Source organism: Phascolarctos cinereus, unplaced genomic scaffold (genome assembly GCF_003287225.1).
Source record: "Phascolarctos cinereus isolate Bilbo 61053 unplaced genomic scaffold, phaCin_HiC Scaffold_8;HRSCAF=390, whole genome shotgun sequence".
NCBI lineage: Eukaryota > Metazoa > Chordata > Mammalia > Diprotodontia > Phascolarctidae > Phascolarctos > Phascolarctos cinereus.
In genome coordinates this window covers 25,009,661-25,033,481 of record NW_027556291.1, presented here as the reverse complement: position 1 = coordinate 25,033,481, position 23,821 = coordinate 25,009,661, and the positions used below count along the sequence as shown (strand labels likewise).

The 23,821-nt window shown below is 44.8% G+C and overlaps 1 protein-coding gene across 1 annotated transcript; it reads left to right on the top strand.

Moving 5' to 3' along the window:
• Nucleotides 1-6,256: 6,256 nt before the first annotated feature.
• LPAR4 (lysophosphatidic acid receptor 4) lies at nucleotides 6,257-23,050 on the top strand. The gene is given in 4 exon segments (XM_020964611.2): nucleotides 6,257-6,816; nucleotides 11,903-12,052; nucleotides 20,182-20,770; nucleotides 20,772-23,050. Coding segments are annotated over 2 exon segments (1,047 nt in total). The 5' UTR covers nucleotides 6,257-6,816; nucleotides 11,903-12,052; nucleotides 20,182-20,354; the 3' UTR covers nucleotides 21,403-23,050.
• The last annotated feature ends 771 nt before the right edge of the window (nucleotides 23,051-23,821 follow it).

Genomic DNA, 23,821 nt, shown 5'->3' with positions numbered 1-23,821 from the left:
GTTGTTCTCTCTCTCTCTGCCTCTGTTTCTCTCTTGGTTTTTTTTTTTTAATCACACATTTCTTTGACACCATCCTTTATACCAGTTCTTTCGGATTATTCCTTCTGGGTTGTGTGCTACAGCCTGTTCATGCCTACCATGTGTTTTATTTGTCATTGTTTTTTGGGCGATCAACTTTAATTCTTTACAGGCTATATTCCATGACTTGCAGCCACATAGCCTTACTGAAAGAATACTGCTACTAAAAGATGGGTCTTTTTTTTTTTTCAGGGAGAAGCTTGGGGTCATTAAAAACACTTAGTATGAGCAAACTGGTAAAGGTGACAAAAGATGGAAACAGGCAACATTCAATCGACTTCCTTTTCATACAGATATACCAAAAGACACACTTGCTCCTTCCCAGGTGATCTTGAATGCACCTTTTCAAAATCAGAGGCATTTTTCAACGCCCAGACCTGAACAACTGCTTGAGAGTTTGATGAAGAAATTGAGCAAAAATAGGCACACTAAAGCTCTACTGCTAGAGCTGTGAATTGATTCATCCATTCTGGAAAGCAAATTGGAATTATCTGAAGAAAGTGTCGAAGATATCCATACCCTTTGACCCAGAGATTGCACTGCTTGGCATATCCCTCAAATGATGACAAGAAAGTCCCCATACATATTATAATATTTGTAGCAGCAAAGACGTGGAAACAAAATAGATGCCCATGGATTAGGGAATTGCTAAACAAAGTGTGGTACATGAATGTAATGGAATATTACTGCACTGTAAGAAAAGATGAATAAAATGAGTATAGAGAAGCCTGGAAGACTTTCATGAAATGATGTGAAGTAGAACCAAGGAAACACTCTTCACAATTAATACAACAACGTAACTGAAAAGAACAACAACAAAATAATAAAAACACAAGTTATAATGACCCAGCTTTGCCCCAGAGAAGAAGGCACTTCCGTCCACTTCTTTGCAGAGTGGAGGGCTATGGATGTGGAACGCTGCATATTATTTTAGACTTTGTTATATATTGCTTAGTTTTGCCGAACTTCTAACCCTCTTTTTTATTCCTTATTATAACAGATGATTCTCTGGGAGAAGGAGGGGGAGGGATACATTGGGAAATGTAGGTGACGTAAAAATAAAAGATATGAATAAAATGTATTTGTTTCTTTAAAGAGCACTACATGATTTCCCAAAGGCAATGCAGAGTAATCGACTCCTTCTGTTCAATTCTGAGCTCGGTTTATTGTCCATTTTCAGCGTGTGTCCCGGATATATGCCCTGATAAATGAGTTCCTTGGTTCTTCATTCAAGAGTATATAGAAATAGGATTGTTATTCTTCTAGCTGGAAGACCCAATGGCTCCATATGCTCCCCAAGCATTACCTGGGTCCAGATCAATAGAAGATAAAGAGCTTCTGGCTACATCTGCACCATGTTTCTGGGGGAACGTTTGGCACCTGGGGTGAAGTCAGTACCGTTGGCAGAAAGAAAACGATTTTGGTTTGGAGGGGAGAGTAAAGTCATCTGAGGTGCTCATTTGAGGGTACAGAGTCAGTCTGCCAGGAGCAACATTCAATCGACTTCCTTTTCATACAGATATACCAAAAGACACACTTGCTCCTTCCCAGGCGGTCTTGAATGCACCTTTTCAATGTCAGAGGCATTTTTCAGATGCCCAGACCTGAACAACTGCATGAGAGTTTACTGATTTTTTTAAGGGCTTATTTTCGTTGAGGATCAGATTTGGGCCTTTCTAGCTGGGAAAGCTTCTTCCTTGCTCTTTGTTTGGCCTTGGACTCACACCCTAGTGTAGTTCTGTCTGCTGCTGAGGGTGGAGGAGACAGCACATACTCTCAGGAGTAATGTGGACATGGGCACAGTTTTGCAACTTCAGCTGGGCAGGAGAGAAGAATGGTGAGCCTGTCAAGAGCATGAATATGAATTTTGAATTAAACAGATACTGAATCTTGGTGCACTAGACTTATTGACTCAAGAGGTAAATATTGACCGTTGGGCAGCAACAGAATTCCCACTTCAAGAATTCCCTTTGGATGCAAAACAAAGGTCAACACTCAGCAGAAAGCACTATAGGAGCTGTGAGAGTTGGCCTGTATGAGGAGGACATAAATATAGTGAAGATTTCTTTGGCCACCACTATTTCCCCAGGACTAGAGCATGTTAGAGATGGAACAGATGTTAGTACTCAACTAGGCCCTCATGTAGTGGAAAGAGGATCAGATCTGGTGACTGGGGACCTGGGTTTGATTCCTTACTACCCTGTATGACCTTGGATAAGTCTCTTTCTCCTCTCTGGGCCTCAGTTTCCTCCTCTTTAAAATGAGGGAGCTGGCCTAGGCAGTCTTTAAGGTTCCTTCCAGCTCTCTCTATTTTTTTCTCTAACACCTTTTTTATTTTATTTTTTCTCAGTTACATGTAAAATTTTTTTTAACCTTTTAAAAAAATTTTGAGTTCCAAATTCTTTCTCTCCCTCCCTCCCTTCCCCTACTTGAGAAGGCAAGCAATTTGATACAGATTATACATGTGCAGTCATGCAAAACATTTCCATGTTAGCCATGTTGCAAAAGAAAATGTAGACCAAAAAACCCCAAGAAATAGTTTTTTAAAAGTATGCTTCACTCTGCATTCAGACTCCATCAGTTCTTTCTCTGGAGGTGGATAGCATTTGTCATCAAGAGTCCTTCACAGTTGTCTTGGATCATTGTATTGCTGGGAATAGCTAAGCCATTCACAGTTGATCATTGTACAATATTGCTATTACTGTGCACGCTGTTCTCCTAGTTCTGCTCACTTCACTCTGCATCAGTTCACATAAGTCTCCCTAGGTTTTTTTCTGAAACCATCCTACTCATCATTTCTTATAGCACAACAGCATTCCATCACAATCATATACCACAACTTGTTCAGCCATTCCCCAATTAATGGGCATCCCCTTAATTTCCAATTCTTTGCCATCACAAAAAGAGCTGCTATAAATATTTTTGTTACATAGAGATCTTTTTTCTTTTTGGAATCTCTTTGGGATACAAGTTCTGTAGCCCTTTGAGCACTGTTCCGAATTGTTCCCTACGATGGTCAGATCAGTTCACAACTGCACCAATAGTGTGTTAGTGTCCCTGTTTTTTCATATCCCCTCCAACATTTGTCATTTTCTGCATATTAGCCAATCTAATAAATGAGAAGTGGTACCTTAGAGTTGTTTTAATTTGCATTTCTCTAATCCATAGTGATTTTGAGTGTTTTTTTTATATGACTATAGATCAGCTCTGTATTTCTTGATGTGATGCAACTCCCTATTTTACAGGGAAGACAACTGAGGCCTAAAGGGGAAAAGGATTTGTTGGGAGATTTTTTGCCCAAGGCCACAAAGCTCACAGCATACTGATTTTTGCTTTGAGTTCCCAGAGGAAGCCTGTAAGGGCACACTGCTTGGGGCGAGGTTTCTCATTTTCATGGTGGAGATACCAAGCAGCATATGTATAGACTTTTTGGCAAGATAATGACCAATTTATGTAGCTGTCAGTTTCCTCTTTATTTTTGTGCTCAAGTCAACAAGAACTGATGACTCAGTGGTACTGCAGTAATACTTTTAAGATATGTTGAGTAAGATTCAAAAAATGACTTGAGCCCACTGGATAGAAGCCCATGAGAGCAGGGCATAACGCCAGAAGAGGGTACAGTACAGGAAGACCAGGAAAGAATCCATGCCTAGTGAATGAAAGTAACTGGAGTGAGGTCAATAAGGTAGAGTTGAAAGAGTTAGATTTGGAACCAGAGAACCTGGATTTAATTTAGGGCATTACTACTTGTTAGGTGAGTGACCTTGGCCAAGTCTCTACCCTCAAGGCCTTGGTTTCCTCCTCTGTAAAGATCCTTAGATGATCTCTGAAGTCGGACTTTAACAAAACCACGGATGGTTAGAGAGATCCAGCTCCTCCCTGCCCCCTTCTCAAGCCATGCTCGTTCTTCCCGTCTCAAGTGCTGCTGCCTCCCAGAAAGCTCTCACTACTCCAGGCCACACTGATTTTGCTTGATCCACAAAGATATACTTCCATTGCACTTAATATCTGTATTATTTGCTGACTTGCCATCATACAGTTCCTGAACTCTATGTTCCCGAACTGTTTCATATACATATGTCTTGTTTTCCTAAAGAAGTTGTAATAAAGATGATAGGGAAGATCTGTGATTTCACCAGTATGGGGAACTACCCACGTGAGCTATAGCTCCCTCCACTGGAGATGCAACCAGGCCACAGTGTAGCACCTAAGTCCTAGGGAGTTTCTGGAAGCATACAGATATTAAGTGACCTGATTACAGTCACACAGAGCTAGTAGAGGCTGGAACAGGATTTGGACCCAGGTCCTCTTTAACACGAGCTCAAGGCTGTACCCACTATCCCATAGTGACCTCTGCGGTTGCAATAATTGCTTACATTTCTATAGTGTTTTTATGGTCACAAAACACCTGACCATCTCATGCCCCTACTTCACTGGTGAAGAAAGAAAGGCTTAAATAATGTGACCTATATAATGTCACAGTGACAGTAAATGACACAGCTGGGACTTAAACCCAAATCTCCTGCCTCCTGCTCCTATCTGCATACTTTTCCCCCACCACAATGCTGCTTCCTTCCCTCTAGGCTCAGTAAGAGCCTTACAACAAGTCACATTAGTAGCACGTAGAATATTGTCCTAGAATGAATCTCAGAGCTCATTAAATCTAATACCCACCTTTTACAGAGGAGGAAACTGAAGCCCAGAGAGGGAAAGTGATTTGCCTAAGTTCTCACAGGGAGTAAGTAGCAGAACATGGATTCAAACCCCAACTTCAGAGGCAAATCCACTGTGCCATTACTCTGGGCTTCTTGCTGGAGTGCAGAGATTATGTTTTACTTATCTTGGGGTACACTGTAGCATGTATAATAGGACTAGATGCATAGTAAGCACCAAGGGAAGACTTAGAGGAGGCGGAGCAAGAGATAGAGAAGACATGGTCCATGTTAGAGACAGAAACAGAAAGAGGGAAAAGAGTGTAAGACAGTGGGAGCAGAGACCAAGAGACAAAGTGTTTTGCAGTATCTTCTATTATCAGTCAAGAGGTGTAAAGTTAGTATCAGTCTCACAAAAAAATGACTTCTGGACCTGGCCTTGACTCCCAGTGAGAGCAGCTCCAAGGCAGTTGAGGGAAAAGGCCAAATAAACAAAGTGAAATGTGTCCTGTTTGAGAGGCAGCAAATTGACAAAACTGGACTTGAGAAACAGACAGAGGATCCCCCCAATTCTCCAGAGGCGGGGCTCTACCCAGAGAAGGAAAGAAAGCATCCTACTCCTGGCTGGAATTTTTCATTCCAGAGAAGGGGGAGGGGTGAGGGGTGCTCGAGGTTGGTGGAGGGACAGGCTAGAAATGAAGTTGCAGATGGCTGGGTAAAGTTCTATAATAGTGTTCAACGCGGGGGGGGGGATGCAGAAGGGAGGGGGAAGGAGGAAAGGAGGGAGAGAGGAAAGGAGGTGGGAGGATAACATTAGAAGCGTGGGCGACCCAGTCAGCAACCTATAGCAGCAGAAAATACTGGAGGGGAGGAAGTATATAGCTGGAGATCATTCCATTATAAACAGGTTTCATCTGTACCCTTTACTTTGCTCACTAGCAAGCCCCTGGGCCTTTCTGGATGATTAGACTTCCTCTCAGCCAACTACTTAAGAGGAGGGGTGGCCCTCCTCTGGCCTCAGAAGAGGAGCTTTCCTGGGAAAGGTGTGCATGTGGCCCCTGGGACCGAGGTGCTTTTCCACGGTGGCACTTCCCAAGTTTAAGACAGTAAGTACCCATCAGAACTTCTCTCTTGTTTTGTTGCCTTTTTTTCTTTTATTCTTGTGCCCCGCTCTGATCTTTTCTTTCATCCGCGGCCCCCTTTCCCTCCCTTTCCTCTTAGTCTTTCTGCAGCCTTTTTTTTTTTTTCTCCCGAATGTTTTTCCTTCTTGTGGCCTTTCCCCCTCTTTCTGGGTTCTTTCTTTCTCATTTTTGTGCTTCCTATTTCTCTTTCTTTCATACTTTCTCCTCCCTCTTTCGTTCTTTCTCCTCCCTCTTTCTTTCCGAAGAGATGGGCTCTTAAGTACCCCTACTCCAGCCTCTGTACTTTGAGCCGTTAGGTCCCCTACTCCTCATTAGGCTGCTACGGAGGAGGCAATCCCGTTGCACGGACACGCAGCTCGCTCTGCCCACTAATTGGCCAGGAAAGCAGCTTTAGCCATTGTCAAGTGGCACTTAAGTTGCCAATTCCGGACTGTGCAAACGGCCTTTCCTGGGCAATGAGCTGGGAGGCCAGCTCGGTGCGTGCGCGCAGTGATTGGTGACTCCCGAGCCGAGCCGAGCGCGGCTGCAGCCCCGGGGATTGGGCGGGCTCTGGGCTCCCATCGAGACCTCCTGAGCCAATGGAAAGCATTTCCTATTGAGCCCCCCAAGTGCTCCCTTGCCCCTCTGCTTCTTCCCCAGACATTGGGCCCTTTCTTGTGTCCTGTTTGCTAAAGGCATGCCGGCTCTGGCATTCCGGAGCCTCAGTGCCTAAACAAAGGCTGGGCGAGCAATGTCCCCCCGCCCCCGCCCCTGCTGCTGCCCGCCCGCTCCGAGGATGAGCGCTCGGCAGTGAGGAGCTGGGACAGACCCGGCTTGGGCTGCGTTCCCTTTACGCCGGAGGACATGCAGAAAGGCATGCACTTTGAAAGAGCCTACCATTGTAGCCAGCAGGGCACTGGGTCTTGCTAGCTGTCTGCTGCCATGACCGTACTTTCTCACTCGGGGTAAGTCTCCTTTGGTCTGTTGTTCGGGAGTGGGGCTGGGGCGGGGGGGAGGGCTGGGGGTATCCTCCTCAAGCGGGCACCCTGCCTCTTGGAGCGTTGAAGGCCAGGAGGCTCCTCTACAACTTTGGGCTGAACGAACAATCGATTTCGATTGTTCCTGCGGGGATATAACGAAACGACCGTAGAGTTCTCAGGATTCTGCTTAAAGTGAACACAAATGTCCCAGGAAGTCAGAGTTGCCTGGGAATGAATGCAGTATGTACCTTGCCAGCAGGATTAAAGGCATCTCCGTGTCTAGCACTTTAAAAACTCCTGTTGCTCCGGGTTACGGTTTTCTTTTATTCTTTTCAAACTCAGAGGCTGCCTGTTGGGAAGAGGTTTCTTTTAGGGTTAATGTACATAAGATTTCTGGTCCATCAAGTGTGATCGATGTATGGGAATGGGACAGCCAGCAAACTGAATTATTCACCAATACGGTCCTGTCTGTGTCAAATGAAAACCCGCATCTTGGGTAAATTGGATGAGCTGTTTGGAATGAAATGAATAGATGTGTAATTCCAAAACAAAGACAGAGCCAGGGTAATGGTGAGATGGGGCAAGTATGGAAAGAATCCTTTCTGAGTAATTCACTCCTTGTGTTTTTACTTCTAACATTCTTCTTGGCCAAAGCTCTTTCTGCATTGGTCTGCATTCCCCCATTCTCAGCTGCAGGCATTTGGCTGTTTATTTCGGCAAAATTTCAGCGGGGGGAAATGACCAAACAAATCTCTATGGGGAGGTAGCTCAAAGCTTGGTGGGGTCATTCACCATCTCACCCAGGCCGATTATACCAACTCCCCTTCCTGGCTGGCATAAAGGCAACTATTAGAGATCCAGAGCCAAAAGTTCTCTTCCCTTTCGGGGAGCTCAAGACACATTTTGTAGCCCCAACACACACACACAAACACACACACACACACACACACACACAACCTGTGAAGCCTTTTAACTTGTCACAGTCTAAAAATTACATTCCTGCTAGGGATGGTATTTGGTCAGCTGATAAAATCACTGGCCTCAAAATTTTAAGGCAGCCTGGGTAAAGAAGAGAAGTGAAGGAGAACCATTTGAACAATTCAGATGGGGCCTTCAGCAATCAATGACCACAGCTGGAAACCAGAGAGGGATAGGGCTGGGGGTTCACAAACACCCAGGCAAACTTGAAGAAGCCAAAAGGCCAAATCTCTTTAGGGGGCACCTGAGATATTGTTATTGTTGTTGTTGTTGTTGTTGTGAGGAGGTCAGGGCCACAACTGTGTATGTAGCATAATGCTTGTGTTTGTGTATTCATGCCCTTGACTTGTATAGAGGATTGAGATTTGTTAAAATTGTGGGTGAAAACTAGAAGCTTAGCTTATGGCCACTGACCCCCAGGGGAAATTTGGCCAGGTTTTTGCGGAGGCAGGGAGGTTGCCTGCCTGGTCCAGCACAAAGAACCTTGGCTTTGGAGCCAGAGGATTTAGAGCTGGAGGGATCTTAGAGATGATTTAATCCAACTCCCTTATTTTACAGGGAAAGACACTGAGGGCTAGGGAGAAAGGGTACCCTGGGTAAGCTCATGTGGCTACAAAGTAGCAGAGCCAGGATTTCAGCTCAGAGCTTCGAAATGAAAATCCAGGGCCCTTCCTACTACACCACACTGTCTGTCCAAGGTCAATGTCTGAAGCCCAGCTCTGATGCTTACTAGCTGGGCAAGTCACTTCATCTTTCTAAAATGGAGATAAAATGAAGACCACCTACCTCACTGAGTGAATGTTGGCAAAGAGATATGGGGTCTAGCATCTTTCAAAAGACAAGAAATGTCTATACATATTTACTAGTTAGTATATAAAATGGTTCGCTATATTTTGTCTTCCGAGTGGTTGAATAGTCACTTCATCTTTTGAAGGAAGATGGCAGATTCTTTGGGAGGGAGAAAGTGAGCTAACAAATGTGGACTCAGGGACTGAAGAAAAGTAGGGCTAGGATGGCCAGATGATGGTCAAGTCCAGGTCCAGGGGCAAATCTACTGAGAATGGAGCTAATAGGGATGGTATAAGGATCAGACATGGAGATAGCCCACAAGGTTCAGGACTGCTAGGCCGACGGCCCTACCTCATCAACAAGATATCAGAATATCAGGCAAACAGTCAAAACTTCTAGTCTTTGTGGGAGGATCTAAAGATAAATATGATAAGTTACTTACCCTCAAGGAACTTACCTTCTAGGAAGAGAAGCAAATTATACCTATATGAAAAGTTACCCAACAATACAAGGCATTATAAGCACCATATAAGAGATGATAGATATAAAATGTTAAGGAGTTCGGAGGAGAGAGAGAGGGATGGGGGGGGAGAGAGAGAGAGGGAGGGAGAGAGAGAGAGAGAGAGAGAGAGAGAGAGAGAGAGAGAGAGAGAGAGAGAGAGAGAGAGAGAGAGAGAGAGAGAGAGAGAGAGAGAGAGAGAGAGACAGAGAGAGAGAGAGAGAGAATTATAGTGATATAGTGGAAATGACACTGGACTGAACACCCTGGGTTCAAATGCCAGGATGCCAGAGCTGCTTTATACTAGCTCTGTGAACTCTGATAAGTCCACTCTGGGCTCCAGTTTCTTTCTCTCTAAAGTTAGGGGGGGCAAACTAGATTATCTCTAAGGTCCCAACTAGCTCAAAATCCTGTGGCTGAGGAAGGGAACAAAGGCTTCATGGGTGCTCAGTAGTGTTGCTCTGAGCTGGGTCTTGAAAGATGGATAGCATTTGATGGGCAGAAAGTGGGTTGGGTTATGGGGAATTCGAGGCAAAACAGTATGAACAAAGGTATAGATGTGAGACTGTGTGTCCATGGGGCGCTTGGAGACAGGAAGATCATTTTGTGCAGGTCAGTAGTTGGAACCAGATTATGAGTCTTGAATGAATATACTGCAGAGAGTTGGAGAGCCCTCAAAGGTGAAATTCACCAGGCAAGCTATTTGTGTCTTATTTGATGAAAATGGTTTCCCTCTTTCATATTGTCTAGTCCCTACCCACATGCTAGAGAAGGCATTCAAGATAAAGTGGCATGGGAGCCTAATTTCTCTGACTAATCAGTAGCCAATCTGGAGCCCTATGTACAAGGAGCCTCCCCTCTTTGGACAGAAGTAAATGACTAGTAAATTGGCCACTTGATGAGCTATTCCTCACCTGGAGGATTATTGCTACCAAGTAGACTTAGGCTTTGAGTAATGATTCTCAGTGGCCTGGTCCCCATGGAAGCTTCTCTGGGCAACTGGACCATGGAAACATGCAGTCTTCATGCTTATGACATGATGGTATCCATGTGTTGACATGAGGCCTGATGAATAAATGGCTTAGGATATTGAAAAAACTTCAAACTTAGCTTTATTACTGGTCTTCTTGAAGTGGCGGGAGGGAGCAGGTGGCCCTCAGGGCATTCTCTGCCAAGGTGGGCCATTGACAGAAAGCGTTTAACAACTCCTGCTTCACCAGCCTCCATACAACTAGGAAGTGCCATCAATCAGTCTAGCCTCTCAGGTATGGGGCTGCTCCTGTGGGGTACCCAGTTTTAGAATTGTTCTCTGCACAAAGTTGGCACTCACATAAATGTCTGTTGTGTTTAGAGGGGAATGACCATGAGATCACCTTCCCTAGTTTCTATAGCTAGAGGAGCATTGGGATGGTGAGTGCTTCTAAGGAAGTAAGAGAAGGGGAGGATGCATTTACACATTCTGGTGCATTTGAGCTCTTCTCAGACTGGGATTTCAAGGCCTTAAAACAGCCCAACTCAGGTAGTCACCCCACTTTGGAAATATGTTTTTTTAAAAAAAAGCTCTAAGGAAAGCTGGAAATTGTTAATAGCAGAGCATGCAATCAACCATTCATCTTTGATGGTTTATTCAGGTCAGTGATGGTATAGCGTGAGGGGAAGCTTTTACCTCACTCCTAGCCCTCTTAAGAATCAAAGAAATCTTTATACTCATCTGGGAATTTGAACATTTCAAAAGGGCTACATTCTCCCGAAGGGAGGGATAGTGTGCTAATCCCATGGGAGGGTGTGGCCTGCCCCTTCCTTCTTCTTTCCCCCCTTTTTTCAGATGGCCTTCATCCAACAGCTAGGAGTGTTAGCTGTACCTAGAATGTCAATATTAGGAGGAGCCTTAGAACGAGAACCTAGAATATATCAAGAGGTAGAAGGGACAATAGAAATCATCTAGTTCAACCTCCTTGTTTTACTGATGAAGAAACTGAGACCCAGAGAGGGGAAGTGTCATCGAGCAAGCTAGGAATAAAATCTGAGTCTCCTGAGCCAGAGTGTTATTTTGACTAGAACGTATATATTCCCAATTATTTGGAGTCATCCCAGAACGGGGTCTTCTGATAAACGAAATAAGCTTGTTAACTGAGAGTGACATACTCACAATTAAAAAACATTTAGAATTGGTTGGTTAGTTATGTGGTGAAAGTAAAGAGTGGCAAGTGGCTAGACAGACTCTGTGCTCTATCGACACTCTTGTAACGTCAAGAGAACACGGGGAAGGAGTTCAACACGTTGGGTGGACTCCTGTGGCGAATTTCTGGGAGGATATGGATAAGAGTTGGGCAGGATGAACACGCATAGAGAGACTAGGTTGCATTGTGGGAGTAAAGTAACAATTTGGACTCTCCCAGGAATACTCATTCTGCATGACCAGTTAGTTCCTTTTTCAATGTGGGGATGTAGCAGGTCTCCGGGAAGAAATCATGCCTGGGGTCAAGGGGCCGTGGGGGCTCCAGAGCTGAGTGTTCCTCCCCACCTCCCCCTTTACCTGCGCTGGCTCTCCTTCCTTTGCCTCTCACAGTCAGACCCATGCATGGCCAGAACAGAACGTGTGTTGGGGGTGGGGAGGGGGATCAGGAACAATCCCTACCACCGGCAAACTCACATCTGGGAAGAAAGGGGGGGGGTATTTATAATACGGTTTCTCTGTGTTGGGTATCAGGGTGAAGGAGGAATACAGAGCTTAAAAGATGTAAATTTCCAAGAAAAGTATGCATGGATTTCTTTTTCACTGGGTATTTCTTACAAAAATTTCAGATTCTCTAGTGCCAAGAACTGTTAGAGCCTTCAGTCAAGGCCAGACTGCCAATACAGTCCCAGCTATCAGAGGAACAGATTTGGAGGACCTGCCTGCACGCCCTACACTTCCGGAGCAAAGACCTCAGAGGGGTCCCAAAGTCCTGCTGGGTCCGTATGGTAACCCTTATCTTCTCTGATTTAAATCCTGTTGTCATGAGCTCTGCCTTCTCTCCTGGGTCTAAGCTGACTATAAAGGCCTGACACTGGGACTCAGGTATAACTTCCTAGGTGGAGAGAGGAGCTGACCATGGTGCATCTCAGCAGCATTGGCAAATAGGTTCTTTAAGCAATCTCTGAGGACGTCTGGTGTCAGAGGGCCAATCTGGGCCCTTCCAGGTGGCTACTGGTAGGATTTTTGTCAGGTTACTCTCCCTCTCTAGGCCTCAGTTTCCTCCTCTGTACAATGAGAATGTTGGACTACATATATCTAATGTCTCCCCTACTTCTAAATCTTATGTTTCAGCCTATTCATCAGAGTAGATGCCCACCCTCACTACTGCTTTAGATCCCAACCCTCCATGCCTTGGCGTGCTACCTGGGGGGTATACCCCAAATTCACTGCTAGTCAGCTAATCTGATCAAGTGCCTGCACAAAATTCAGCTGGTCCTCTGATAAAAAACACATGGCTCAACCCCAGACCCAGACTTGAGGCTTTTCCAGCTGGGCAAGCTGAGCCTTCAGGAGTGCAGGGTCACCTTCACACCACAATAAGGTCCTAGAGGAGAACATTAGAACAAACAAAAGAATTACATTGTAGGAATTAGGCATGCTACATAATCAGACAGAGAGGCAGCCTGGTGTGGTAGAGTAAGAGTCAGGAAGGCCTGGGTCCCTTCCATTCCAGCCTTTGACACACACTGACTGGGTGACCCTGGGAAATTGCTGAACCTCTCAGTGCCCCAAGCAACTTTCTCTGACTTGAAGTTACAAAAGAGTTATTGATCTGCAGCAGTGGAAAGCATTTCCACACTAGGAGTTTCCCACATGGATGAAATCAAGTCAGGATCAAAAGCAACATTTTAAAAATGACCAATACATATTCAGACGGTAGTAAGGGCCTGCGCTGGGTGCATTATAAGTCATAACAGCTAACAAAAAATGCAAATTCACCTTTAACTGTGACTCTCCATCATTTCTCTCACAGCATTCCTCAGAGGGGGCTGCTAGTCACAGTTCCTATGATTTTATAGATCTATGTGTACATCACTACCATTTTTGGTCCCTTGCCCAAAGTATTACAACAATTGATACCCACAGTAGACTGAGACTATGGTGGTACCAGTCTCCTATTTGATATCTCCTCAAATTTGCCATTTCATTTTCTGCCCTCTTTCCTCAACCAGGCATTCAGAATTATTAAAGGCAATGCCACCCCAAGCCCAGGACAGGATGAAAAGGTCTTATTGTTTTTTGTGACCCAGTTAATTAAACTAATATGAATGTAAGGTATTATTCTAAATCTTGATTCTTCAATCTATGTGCTATCTCACACACACACGCACACACACACACACACACACACACACATATACAATGTACTCACATCTTTGGGGTCTCAGCCCCCTTGGTTTGTATTCATGTTCCCCTGCATCAGTGCACATAGATATCTGATAATTAGGTATCCAAATGAAAAATTGTTAAGCCTGCCTGGGTAGTTTGGGGGTGGTAAGAAACAAAGCAGTTGACATAGAGGCAAAGTGCAGAATTTGGAAATTAGTGCTTCCAGGAATTTCCCCCAAAGCCTCTAGCCCCTCTGTTGTGATAAGATACCAAGTCTCCAGCCTCAGGACAATTCTAAAGCTGTAGCTTGAGCAATTGCTCTGTGATCGTTTTACTTCCTAACCAAGTGGGGGCAAAAGACCACATTACTGAAAGGAGGCTGATGCAATTCTTTGGAGCAGCCGACGGTCTTCTTTTCCAAGTGATGGACCATGTCAGTGGGTGAAGGGTCATTGGGGAAGTGAAGCCACTTTTGGTCAGGAGAGGAGGGAAAATCAGCTTGGCCTTTGGGATAGGGTAGATAGGATCTGATTGGATCAGGGGCCCGGTTAGTCCAGCACTCTAGTTAAGTAAAATGGATTGGGGGTGGGGGTGGGGAGAAGAGCCAGGAGGGCAATGCAAACCAGATCTAGCCTGGGGAAGCCACCATTAACAGGAAATACCTCTCAGCTCTCCCAGGAGATCTTATGGAACATAGAAACCCAGGTTGAACAAGTGAAGCATTTAGCACAAAAGGAGGATTGCCTAGAATTTGAGCTGATAGGGATGAATTTCCTAGCTCAATTGTGGAGTGAAGCCTTTAGCAGTCTCCTCCATATGGCGTGTTATACATATGACTAGGCCATGTTTGGAATATTCTTCTGAAATATCAACCGTAGAATAATAGAACCTGACCTTCATTCGGTAGCAGCTGTACCTTGGCTGGAGATTCGATGCTTTGGCCTGGGAAACGTCCTAATCTTGTCTATTTTCAGCTCTCTCCTCTTCCTGATGCCTTACCCATCCCTTGTCCAGGATCATGTGGGGCTCCCTGGATTTTCACAGTGTTTGGGTATACCTTAGCTCCCAACACTATTTAGTATTTATAGGCAAGAATACAATGGTGTCAGAGGAAATGTTGGACTCTATTGTGTCAAGTTTCATACACTTCCACCAGATTAGAAAGAGGAAATACTCGAGAGAGCTGAACCACTCAAACCTGGCCAAATCCTATTCACAATGAATCAGGTTTCCTCAGCCTTCTGGGACTTGGTTTCCCAGGCTCTGATTGATTCTGTTTATGGTATTATGTGTGCAGGTAGTGAGGGAGGGAGGAAGCAAGCACTTCTGTATGGTACCTACTATGTGCCATGAGCACTTTTTACAAATATTATCTCATTTGATCCTCACAACAACCCCATGAGGTAAGTGGGAGAAAACTCTGCTTTTAAGGTAACCCCTGGAAAGTTCCCACCTTGTAAACTACTGAGATTGATTTATTAACTGAGGAGGGCCGAGAGGCTAAATATTCTGCAGGAGTTGGGGAGATCCCAAGTTTAGCATACTTCATTATTGTTAAAAATCAAAAGAAAGAGTGGAAAATGGGAGTACCTGCAATGAGCTGTCTGGATTGAGTTCACATGTGTAGGTCAAAGTTAATGCTTCATTTTGGGTTGGATTTTCTTGGTCTACCTTCAGTTGACCTGCTTCCTGCCCATTGTCAATGGGAAAGCATCTCTCTGATAAAATGAGCTCACCCAGTGATTAATTGTGGGCATAATTGGCTGTAAAAACGGGGCATAAATGTGTGTGCATATAATTTTTTCTTCCTCTGCAACTCATCTGAAGCACAAATGTTGGCCCATTGCCTCTGCTCACTGCACAATCTGTTAACCATTTATGAAACGCCCTAGTGGTAACTACGTTCTGCCTCCTTCGCAGCTAAAAGCCATTCCTTGAACCCAGCTTACATAGAGTCCTTGTGGTTTTTTCATTGGGGTGAATAAATGTCCTTCCTTCCAGATTCCTCCATCTGCAAAGCGTGAGCCTGGTGGAGCAGAGAAGAGTATTCTGAGTACCGTGGGGTGGTAGAGCTGGGCCTCAAATAAAAGGCACCTTTCCATCTCGCCAGGCGCTACAGGGCTGTGGGATATTTCAGAGAGGTGCCAAGGGGAACAGGAACAAAGCCTTTTCCAAAAGCACTCTTGCTCCATTCAGTTCAGCTAGCTTGGGCATGGTGCCTCAAGAACACCAAACTGCTTAGAAGGCTGCTTTCAATTTTTGCCTAATGTCCTATGTGACTTTGGTCAAGCCCCTTACCTTGTCTGGATGTCAGCTTGCCTCTGTTGGACTAAATTAGCTCAAAGGTCCTCCAGCTCCAATGTCCCATGGTCCTAAGTATAGCATCAAGGGTGGAGACTTTGAATGCAGTATTTGGAGGGAGAAGCCTCTGTAAGCTTATTATCCCAATGCTGAGACAACTCTTCAACCTAAAGCCATTCCAGGGACGTGAGTTTAATCCAGGACAGGTGCTGAAGACAGACTGAAGCCCCAGCTGCTGCACGGGCACTGTTTCCAGCCCTGCCTCACCCTAAAGATCCTGAGATGCTTTGGGGAATTTAGTCCCCACTGAATTTGGCTTTCCTCAGGGTCAAGTGAGGAAATCGCTTATCACAGAGCCTGGCACACTGAGGTGCTTCCTAAATGCTTGATGCGCCCCCCCCTCCCCCCCCATCCAAAAGCAACCCTAAGTCCCTCTCAGTCTGGAGTTCTAGTCTCAGTTCTGCTGTTTGCTCTGTGTGACTATTGGGCAAGTCACTTCTCCCCTCGGTGAGGTCCAGTTTCCTCAGGCTTAGGACGAGGTCAGACCATAAACCCCTATGATGTTGTTAGCTCCAAAATCCCATGATCCTACTTTCTTCTGACACTCAAAGACAGGATTTCTAAACAGAAAGAAAGCTGAAGAGGAATCATGTCTTTTTGGATGGGGACAGAGGTGCCAAGGAAATGCCAACATAAGTGTTCCGTTGTGTCAGGGAGGGCAGGCAAAGTTTAGAAAATGTTAACTTGGGTAATATTGATCACTGCCAGGTTCCAAAGTTTTCCACAGGTCCTACTGAATCCTCCCAACCTCAGCTCTAAGATGGGGACATAGGTGGTAGGTATACAAAGGAGAGGAAGGGTATAGCCAAATTACATACTGGATCAGAAATAGAACTCCGCTAATGTGCTGGGTAAAATCCCAGGGCCACACTCTTACTGTTAGACAGTCAAGGTGCTATGTGCTACAGTGGGGAAAGGAGGCTGGCTGGCACACAGATGTCTTTCCCCATTTTCTGGGTTCAGAATTGTGAAAAGACTAATATTTTCTTACCTGTGTTCTTTTCTCTCTTCTAGGGTTTGATTACTTAGAGCAAGGTCACAAACGTTAATTGAGTGCCTTCCTGGGCCAAACCCTCTACTGGGCATTCTGGGGTGTGCAAAAGTAGAAGACCCTGCCTGCCCTTCTGCAGCCAGTGCTTTGGGTAGGGAGACAGAACATGCCTATGTGAATGTGGCCTGTTAAGAAGCACAAAGTAATAAATATATTCCTATTGATTTTGGGCTGGACCTGTGACTGTGAGGAAATTCCGTCCACCAGGACAGACTGGCAACTGTTTACCAACTCCTCGGGGGCTGCTGAGAGCTGAAGTGGCTTACCCACAATGTCACAGCCAGACCTGACTCTGAGCCCAACTATTTATCTACTGCACACCCTACTTGTCTGAGTGTCTCGGTCTCTTCCTTGAGGAATCGTTGAATAAGGGAGTAAGAAAAATGGTACAGCATTAACCTAAGAAGGCTACTTAAGAAAGGTGAAGGGGACTCAGAGTCTCGTTTCTGGGTGAAATCATTTGAAAGGAGGTGAGACTCAAAGGACAGATGCGATTTGGAGAGACAGAGGAAGGTGGGCTCAGAGGCTAGATCGGGGCGGGGGATTTGTTCTGTGACATTTGGATTCAGTCAAAGGGCCGCACTTGAGGACCTAGAGGGCCACATGTGGCCTCGAGGCTGCAGGCTCCCCACCCCTGGGCTAGACTCATGGGTCAGAGTTTCAGGTTTAAGTGATGATTCGGTGCCCGGCACTGTGCTAATGCTGGGATGTAAAGTAGAAGCAAGTAAGCCAGTCCCTGCCTTTGAGAGGCTCCTGTGAAAACGAAGGAAGACAAAACATAAAGGGGAGCTAGAAAGGATCTGAAGGGGGAGAGTATGCAGGCTTAAAGCCTGGTTTGGAAAAGGTCAGGAAGGAGTGTGGAGACCTGACCCTGGGCAAGAGAAGGCAAAATCCCAGCATCCCAAGGTCAGAGGCCAAGGTTCTGTGGGAAGGGAATGGCTGAGGGGGAGGTGGTATTCTTTAGAAATGACTGGGAAGACAGCTGGTCCAATCACCTCATTGTACTGAGGCCTACTAAGGTAAAGTGACTTGCTTAGGGTCACACAGCTAGCGAGTGGCAGAGCTAAGATTTGAGCCCAAGGCTTCTGACTCTGAATCCAGGCCTTATTCTGCTATACCCCAGTATAAAAATACAGAGGCACAAATGCCTTGGGAGTTCTTGCCCAGCCCGCCGGCTACCCTAAGCAGAAGAGGCTGCTTCCTCAGTGGCCTGTTCTGCTATGTTATGTCGCTCAGGAGCATGATGGTTTCTGGGGTTCCTCACTCTTGGGTGCCCTTGGTCTTAAGCCCCATGTCCCCCTAATGCTGTGTCTCCCGTCATAATGCCCGAGTTCCCCGTCCTGCTTCCTGTCCAAATCAAGTTCTTCCAGGCCATAGACTGCACCTTCTTGGTTAAATTGCTGAGCATCTCATCCTCTGCCCTAGAGTTTCCAGGTGGGGACACTTAGTGTACTATAGGGCACTTAGTTTTTAGGAAAATGTGGGCTTATGTAGCCCAGGCAAGATTTTTTTTCTTTTTTCTGGCTTAGCTACAGAAGCACTTTTACCTAGTTCCTGGGAATGAGCATTATGGTATAATGGAGCGCACCCTGGATTTGGAGTCAGAAGATGTGAGTCCAAATCCTTTTCCTACACTTGGTAGCTAGGTGACCTTGGGTAAGTCACTTCCCCCTCTTGGTCTCAGTTTCTTCATCTAGAGGTAGAGGACACAACACAAAGGTTTAGACTAGATCGGATGTCTACAGTCTAAATTTCTCTGGTTGCTAATATAAGGAAGAGACATTTCAGAGGAATGGTTTTTACAATTAGAATATTATCCATGTGAAATCCATTCGTTTTCAATGTGGGACACAGAGACCACTTTTCTTTTGTAGGCTTTTCATTTCAAAGGGACAGGGCTATGTCCCTTAGCACTTCTCAAGCTAAGACAGTCTGTAAGATACAAACAGAAATCTCCCCCAAAATCTGTGCAGACATGAGCCACGAAGATTTAGTCAGTGGCTCCCTTATGAAGAAGCAGTCTACCTGGGGAGGCAGGCTCTGCAGGCGAAAGCTTGGGGAATGAATGTTGACAGAGGATCAGCCTCTAACCTCAACTCAGCTAGGTCAAACTTTGTAGTGAGGGGGCATTTTGATGGCTATCAGAAAGAGGGGGGACATTCTGAAAGGAGGAAGTAGGGGAGACATTCTAGGTGTGGGGTACCAGCTGAGTGAGTCAAAAGATCAGAGAGTTAGCTCTAAAAGGGTTCTCAGAAACCATTTAGTCCAATCCCCCCCCCCCAACCATTCAATCCCAAAAGGTTCAGTGATTTGTCTAGAAGGTGGTATGGGGACAGTGGGAAGAGAGCTGGAGGGTCTTGAGTTCTGCTTCTCTCTTTGGCCATTCTTTGGGTTACCTACCATTGCCCCCAGACTATTCCTCACTTTCACATCCTGACTAGATCACCTCCTTTTGCAGTCTTTTAGGACACCTCTCATGTACAACACTGGGCCAGTAAAAAGAAAAGCAAGGAGACCGTGTGGCAGTCAAATGGTAATCAACCTGAACCCTTAATTAACTGGGACTTCACTTTAAGGAGAAAGACAAGTGACAGGACAATAAACTCATGTCAGGGATTTAGTAAAAAAACCAATGCTACTTCCAGGACGTGTCCTCGAATCATTGTAGGGTCTGTCCAGACTCCTCATGTGATTTCTCCATCTCTAATCTTGCGCAGTGGACAATGATGCTCAGACCCTAAGATTGTACAGGTTCCCCAGTGATTACAGATTTCGTTTGGCTTAGTACACTGTACTTAAGAAGGCCAGAGGCAAATATGTTTTAGAAAAGGCAGCAAAGCACAGTGGAAAGAAAACCATCCCAAAAGCCAGGAGACCCTGGCCCCAGCTTTGCTCCTAACTAGCCATGCAGCACTGGGCAAATCGCCTGAAGTCTCTGAACTGAGCTCCGTTCCCTTCTCCATTAAACAAGGATGATAACACTTGCACAAGGTTGTTAGAAAGGTTTGACAGAGAAAGTCAAATAATGAAAACTGTGAAGTGTTTGAAACTCCAAGGGACGATCAATAGTCATGGTGTTAATAAACAAAGGATGTTTTTTGCTCAAACCCTCAGCTAGACCAGAACCCCCCCATTTCTTGAGTACCTCAGCTAATGCACAGGACATTTGATGATACTGAATTTCCTTAGTATTGGCTCTTTTTTCTTCATATGCTTTCTTCAAGTGTGGGTAGACAGGATGTGGATCTGTTTCTCCCCTTCAATGGTACTTGAAATACAATTGATTGGTTGCTGTGTTAACTGGTTCCATCTTGTCTCCTATAGGTAGAAAAATATCTTTCTGCAATATTCAGGTCCCAGAGAAGTTACCTCTTTGATAGGCAGGTGTTCCAAGTGGCACTTGGCCCCCTCTCACCTCCCCCCAGACTTCCCGACCAGTGTATGGACACCACAGAATTCCATTGCAGCAGCTTCCAGAAGCCCAGCCTGAAATTGGAATGGGAAACTCCAGCACCAACCAGACATGTTTCACAGATGACTCTTTTAAGTACAATCTGAATGGCGCAGTTTACAGTGTCGTGTTCATCCTTGGCCTGATAACAAACTGTGCGTCCCTCTTTGTCTTCTGCTGTCGGATGAAGATGAGAAGCGAGACTGCCATTTTCATCACCAACCTGGCCCTCTCTGATTTGCTCTTTGTTTTCACCTTGCCTTTTAAGATTTTTTACAACTTTAACAGACACTGGCCTTTTGGCGACACCCTCTGCAAGATTTCTGGGACTGCGTTTCTCACCAATATCTATGGAAGCATGCTTTTCCTCACCTGCATCAGTGTCGACCGATTCCTTGCTATTGTCTATCCCTTCCGTTCTCGTACCATCCGGACAAGAAGAAACTCGGCCATCGTGTGTGCGAGTGTGGATACTGGTCCTCAGCGGGGGGATCTCCGCCTCGCTGTTCTCCACAACCAACGTCTCCAACTCCACAACAACCTGCTTTGAGGGCTTTTCCAAGCGCATCTGGAAGACCTATCTGTCCAAGATTACGATATTTATAGAAGTGGTAGGCTTCATCATTCCTTTGCTCCTGAACCTCACATGCTCTTCCTTGGTACTGCGAACCCTGCGAAAACCTGCAACACTGTCCCAGATTGGAACCAACAAAGAGAAAGTGCTGAAGATGATCATTGTGCACGTGGCCATTTTCATCGTCTGTTTTGTGCCGTACAACTCTATTCTCTTCCTCTATGCTCTGGTCCGCTCCCAAGCCATAACCAACTGCTCCCTGGAGAGGTTTGCCAAAACGATGTACCCCATTACATTGTGCATTGCAACACTCAATTGCTGCTTTGACCCGTTCATCTATTACTTCACATTGGAGTCCTTTCAGAAGTCTCTTTATATCAACACCCAGATCAAAATGGAGTCGCTTTTCAAGACTGAAACCCCACTGACGGCAAAGACTTCTCTTCCGGCGATTCAGGAGGAGCTCAGTGACCAGGCGATGACTAATGGGGGAGAACTCATGTTGGAATCCAACCTCTAACCGTGCTACAGATCTCACATTCATTCCATATCATACGACAGCTTCCCAATGATGAGACCCTGAGCAACAGCTTTGAGTCTAATATCACAGAAACCAGAGACACGATGCCTGCCTCCAGGAGGACCCGGATTCTTGTAGTAACACATACCACTTTTTTCCAATACCGACAGGTCTAATGCTGTTCTAACATCCCAAGGGAGTACTGGATTTTTTTTTTTTTTTTGCTGTCCTAGAGTTTTGCTACATGAAATGAATGGGTAGAGGAAATCTTTGTTATCTAGTGATTTTCATTCAAATGGTGAGTGGATCAACCTGACTTGACTTGGAGCCATAGAATCAAGTCAGGAACTGGAAAACCAAGCCTATCAGCTTATTACTCATAGCTACGTGCTAGTGGTTTTTTTTTTTCCCCCCTTCTCTACAAAGAAAGCCAGTGGTTCCTACATTCATTCTGAATGGCTGTTTTTTGGATATCAAACCAGCGTTGTCATCATTCTTCAAACTGACTCCAAGAGTATATTTTAAAGTTTTATTTTCATTGAAACATTTGAATGGGAACACGATCAGATTCAATTCAACACCAATTAAATACCTACTACGTGCAAGGCACAGACCAGCTAACTTTGGCTTGTGTGTCTGTGTGTATGTATGTGTGTTTGAAAACAAATAGGTTGTGTTTGTGTAAGAACAGGAGAGAGGAGTTACTAAAGTAACTGGCTCTTCCGATCAGAATACTTGCAATATAAACCGCCACACACAGTGATGTGTTCAAGTGCATGCTTATTTGACCTTTATATCTGTGTACTTTTCTTACTAGCAACATTCATATTGAAAACCTGGGCACGATATAGTTGAAAAGCATCTGAATCTGTGCTCAGAGCAGGGGTTAAATGGGAGATGGGGGAGGGGGGAATCATATTAAAAGAACATTCTTAAAGCACACATTTATCGTATCTTTGCATGATCTGTAGCCTTAGACGGTGTGTGATTCATTTTCTTATCTAATGGAGACCTCGGCTACAGAATAAATATAGGCACTAAACGTATAGGTAGCAGCTAAGTTAGAAAATCCGATAGACCTAATTCTTCTTTGCTTTTGCCATTTACAGTGGTGTGCCTGACTGGACATGCATCTCTCCTGCTACTTTTAGAGCAAAAAACCAAACCAAGTTGGTATTTTCTTTGTTTCTCTGCCACATGCCTGCTTGTTTTGCAACTAACTTATTATTCAATTTGCATTTCTTATAGATTTATGAAACCTATATTATATATATATACATATATATATATATATATATGTATATATATGTATATATAAGCATGTATTTGTCCATTGGGCTGAAGGCATGAAGTTGTATAGCCGAGGCACTAAAAGATTTGATGAGAATAGGACACAAATCGTGAATACAAAGTCTTTCTAGGCAGTGAGGAAGGCACTGCAATGGCTCTTGCCCCAGGGACCTGGTGATGTGTCCATAATAAAAATGTAACCAACCAATGGCAATGGACTAAATGTATATTTATATAGCAAATGGAATTTTTAAATACGCGTGAAAATAAAAATGATACTTAACCTCTAATTTCTGCTTAGACTGACTTGGATTTTAAATGCTCATTTCATGTAATAAAATACATTTGAATTAGCCAACTGTTTCAGTTTCTTGTTGCTTTTCCTTTGAGTAAGCCCTAAAGGCATTTTTCTTCATCCCCAAAGAAAGGATATAGACTTGTTACGGAGGTTTGATCTCAAACCAATTCCAGCACCTCATTTTCAATGCTGCCTAAAGTCTCCTGGAAGACTGGCAAATGGCAAATCCCTGAGCAATTAAGTCAAAAGATTAAAACCCTCTTTTCCAAGTTGGCTTTGATTTATTTGGGGTTTAGGAGAAAACGGACTTTTTAATCTGGTTTCCAGGACTTGATGAATGTATATTAAATGTCACAGGGCACCAGGCAAGCAGCCTTCCAAGGATCCAGGAAAATGTGGACAAACAGACCGTCTGACAACAATGAGAGATGGTTGGAGCCAGCTGGCTGGATAAATCAATAGCTAGAACAGGTGGTGGCCACAGGGCAGGGCCATGCAGTAAATTCCTGGTAAACTCACTGATTTCTTTTGAGGGAACTAAATGGAGAAATCTAGAAAACGGACATTCCATATTAGCTACTGATGACAGAGACCTCAAAATGTCCTTAGCTGCAGGGCCAGCCCTGGGCAGCATTTAGAAGCAGAGGAAGTTTGTTTTGCTTTTTCTGTGCACTTCCACCTTTCTTTCTGTGTCCTTCCAGGCTAAGCCAAAGGCCAGAATCCATGCATCGGGATCCAACATAAGGTTGCCACATAGATGGACTATCTAATTGAACATCCTCTCACTTTTCCTTTTTGCCCCTCTCCACCCACCAGGTGTCTCGTGCCCTT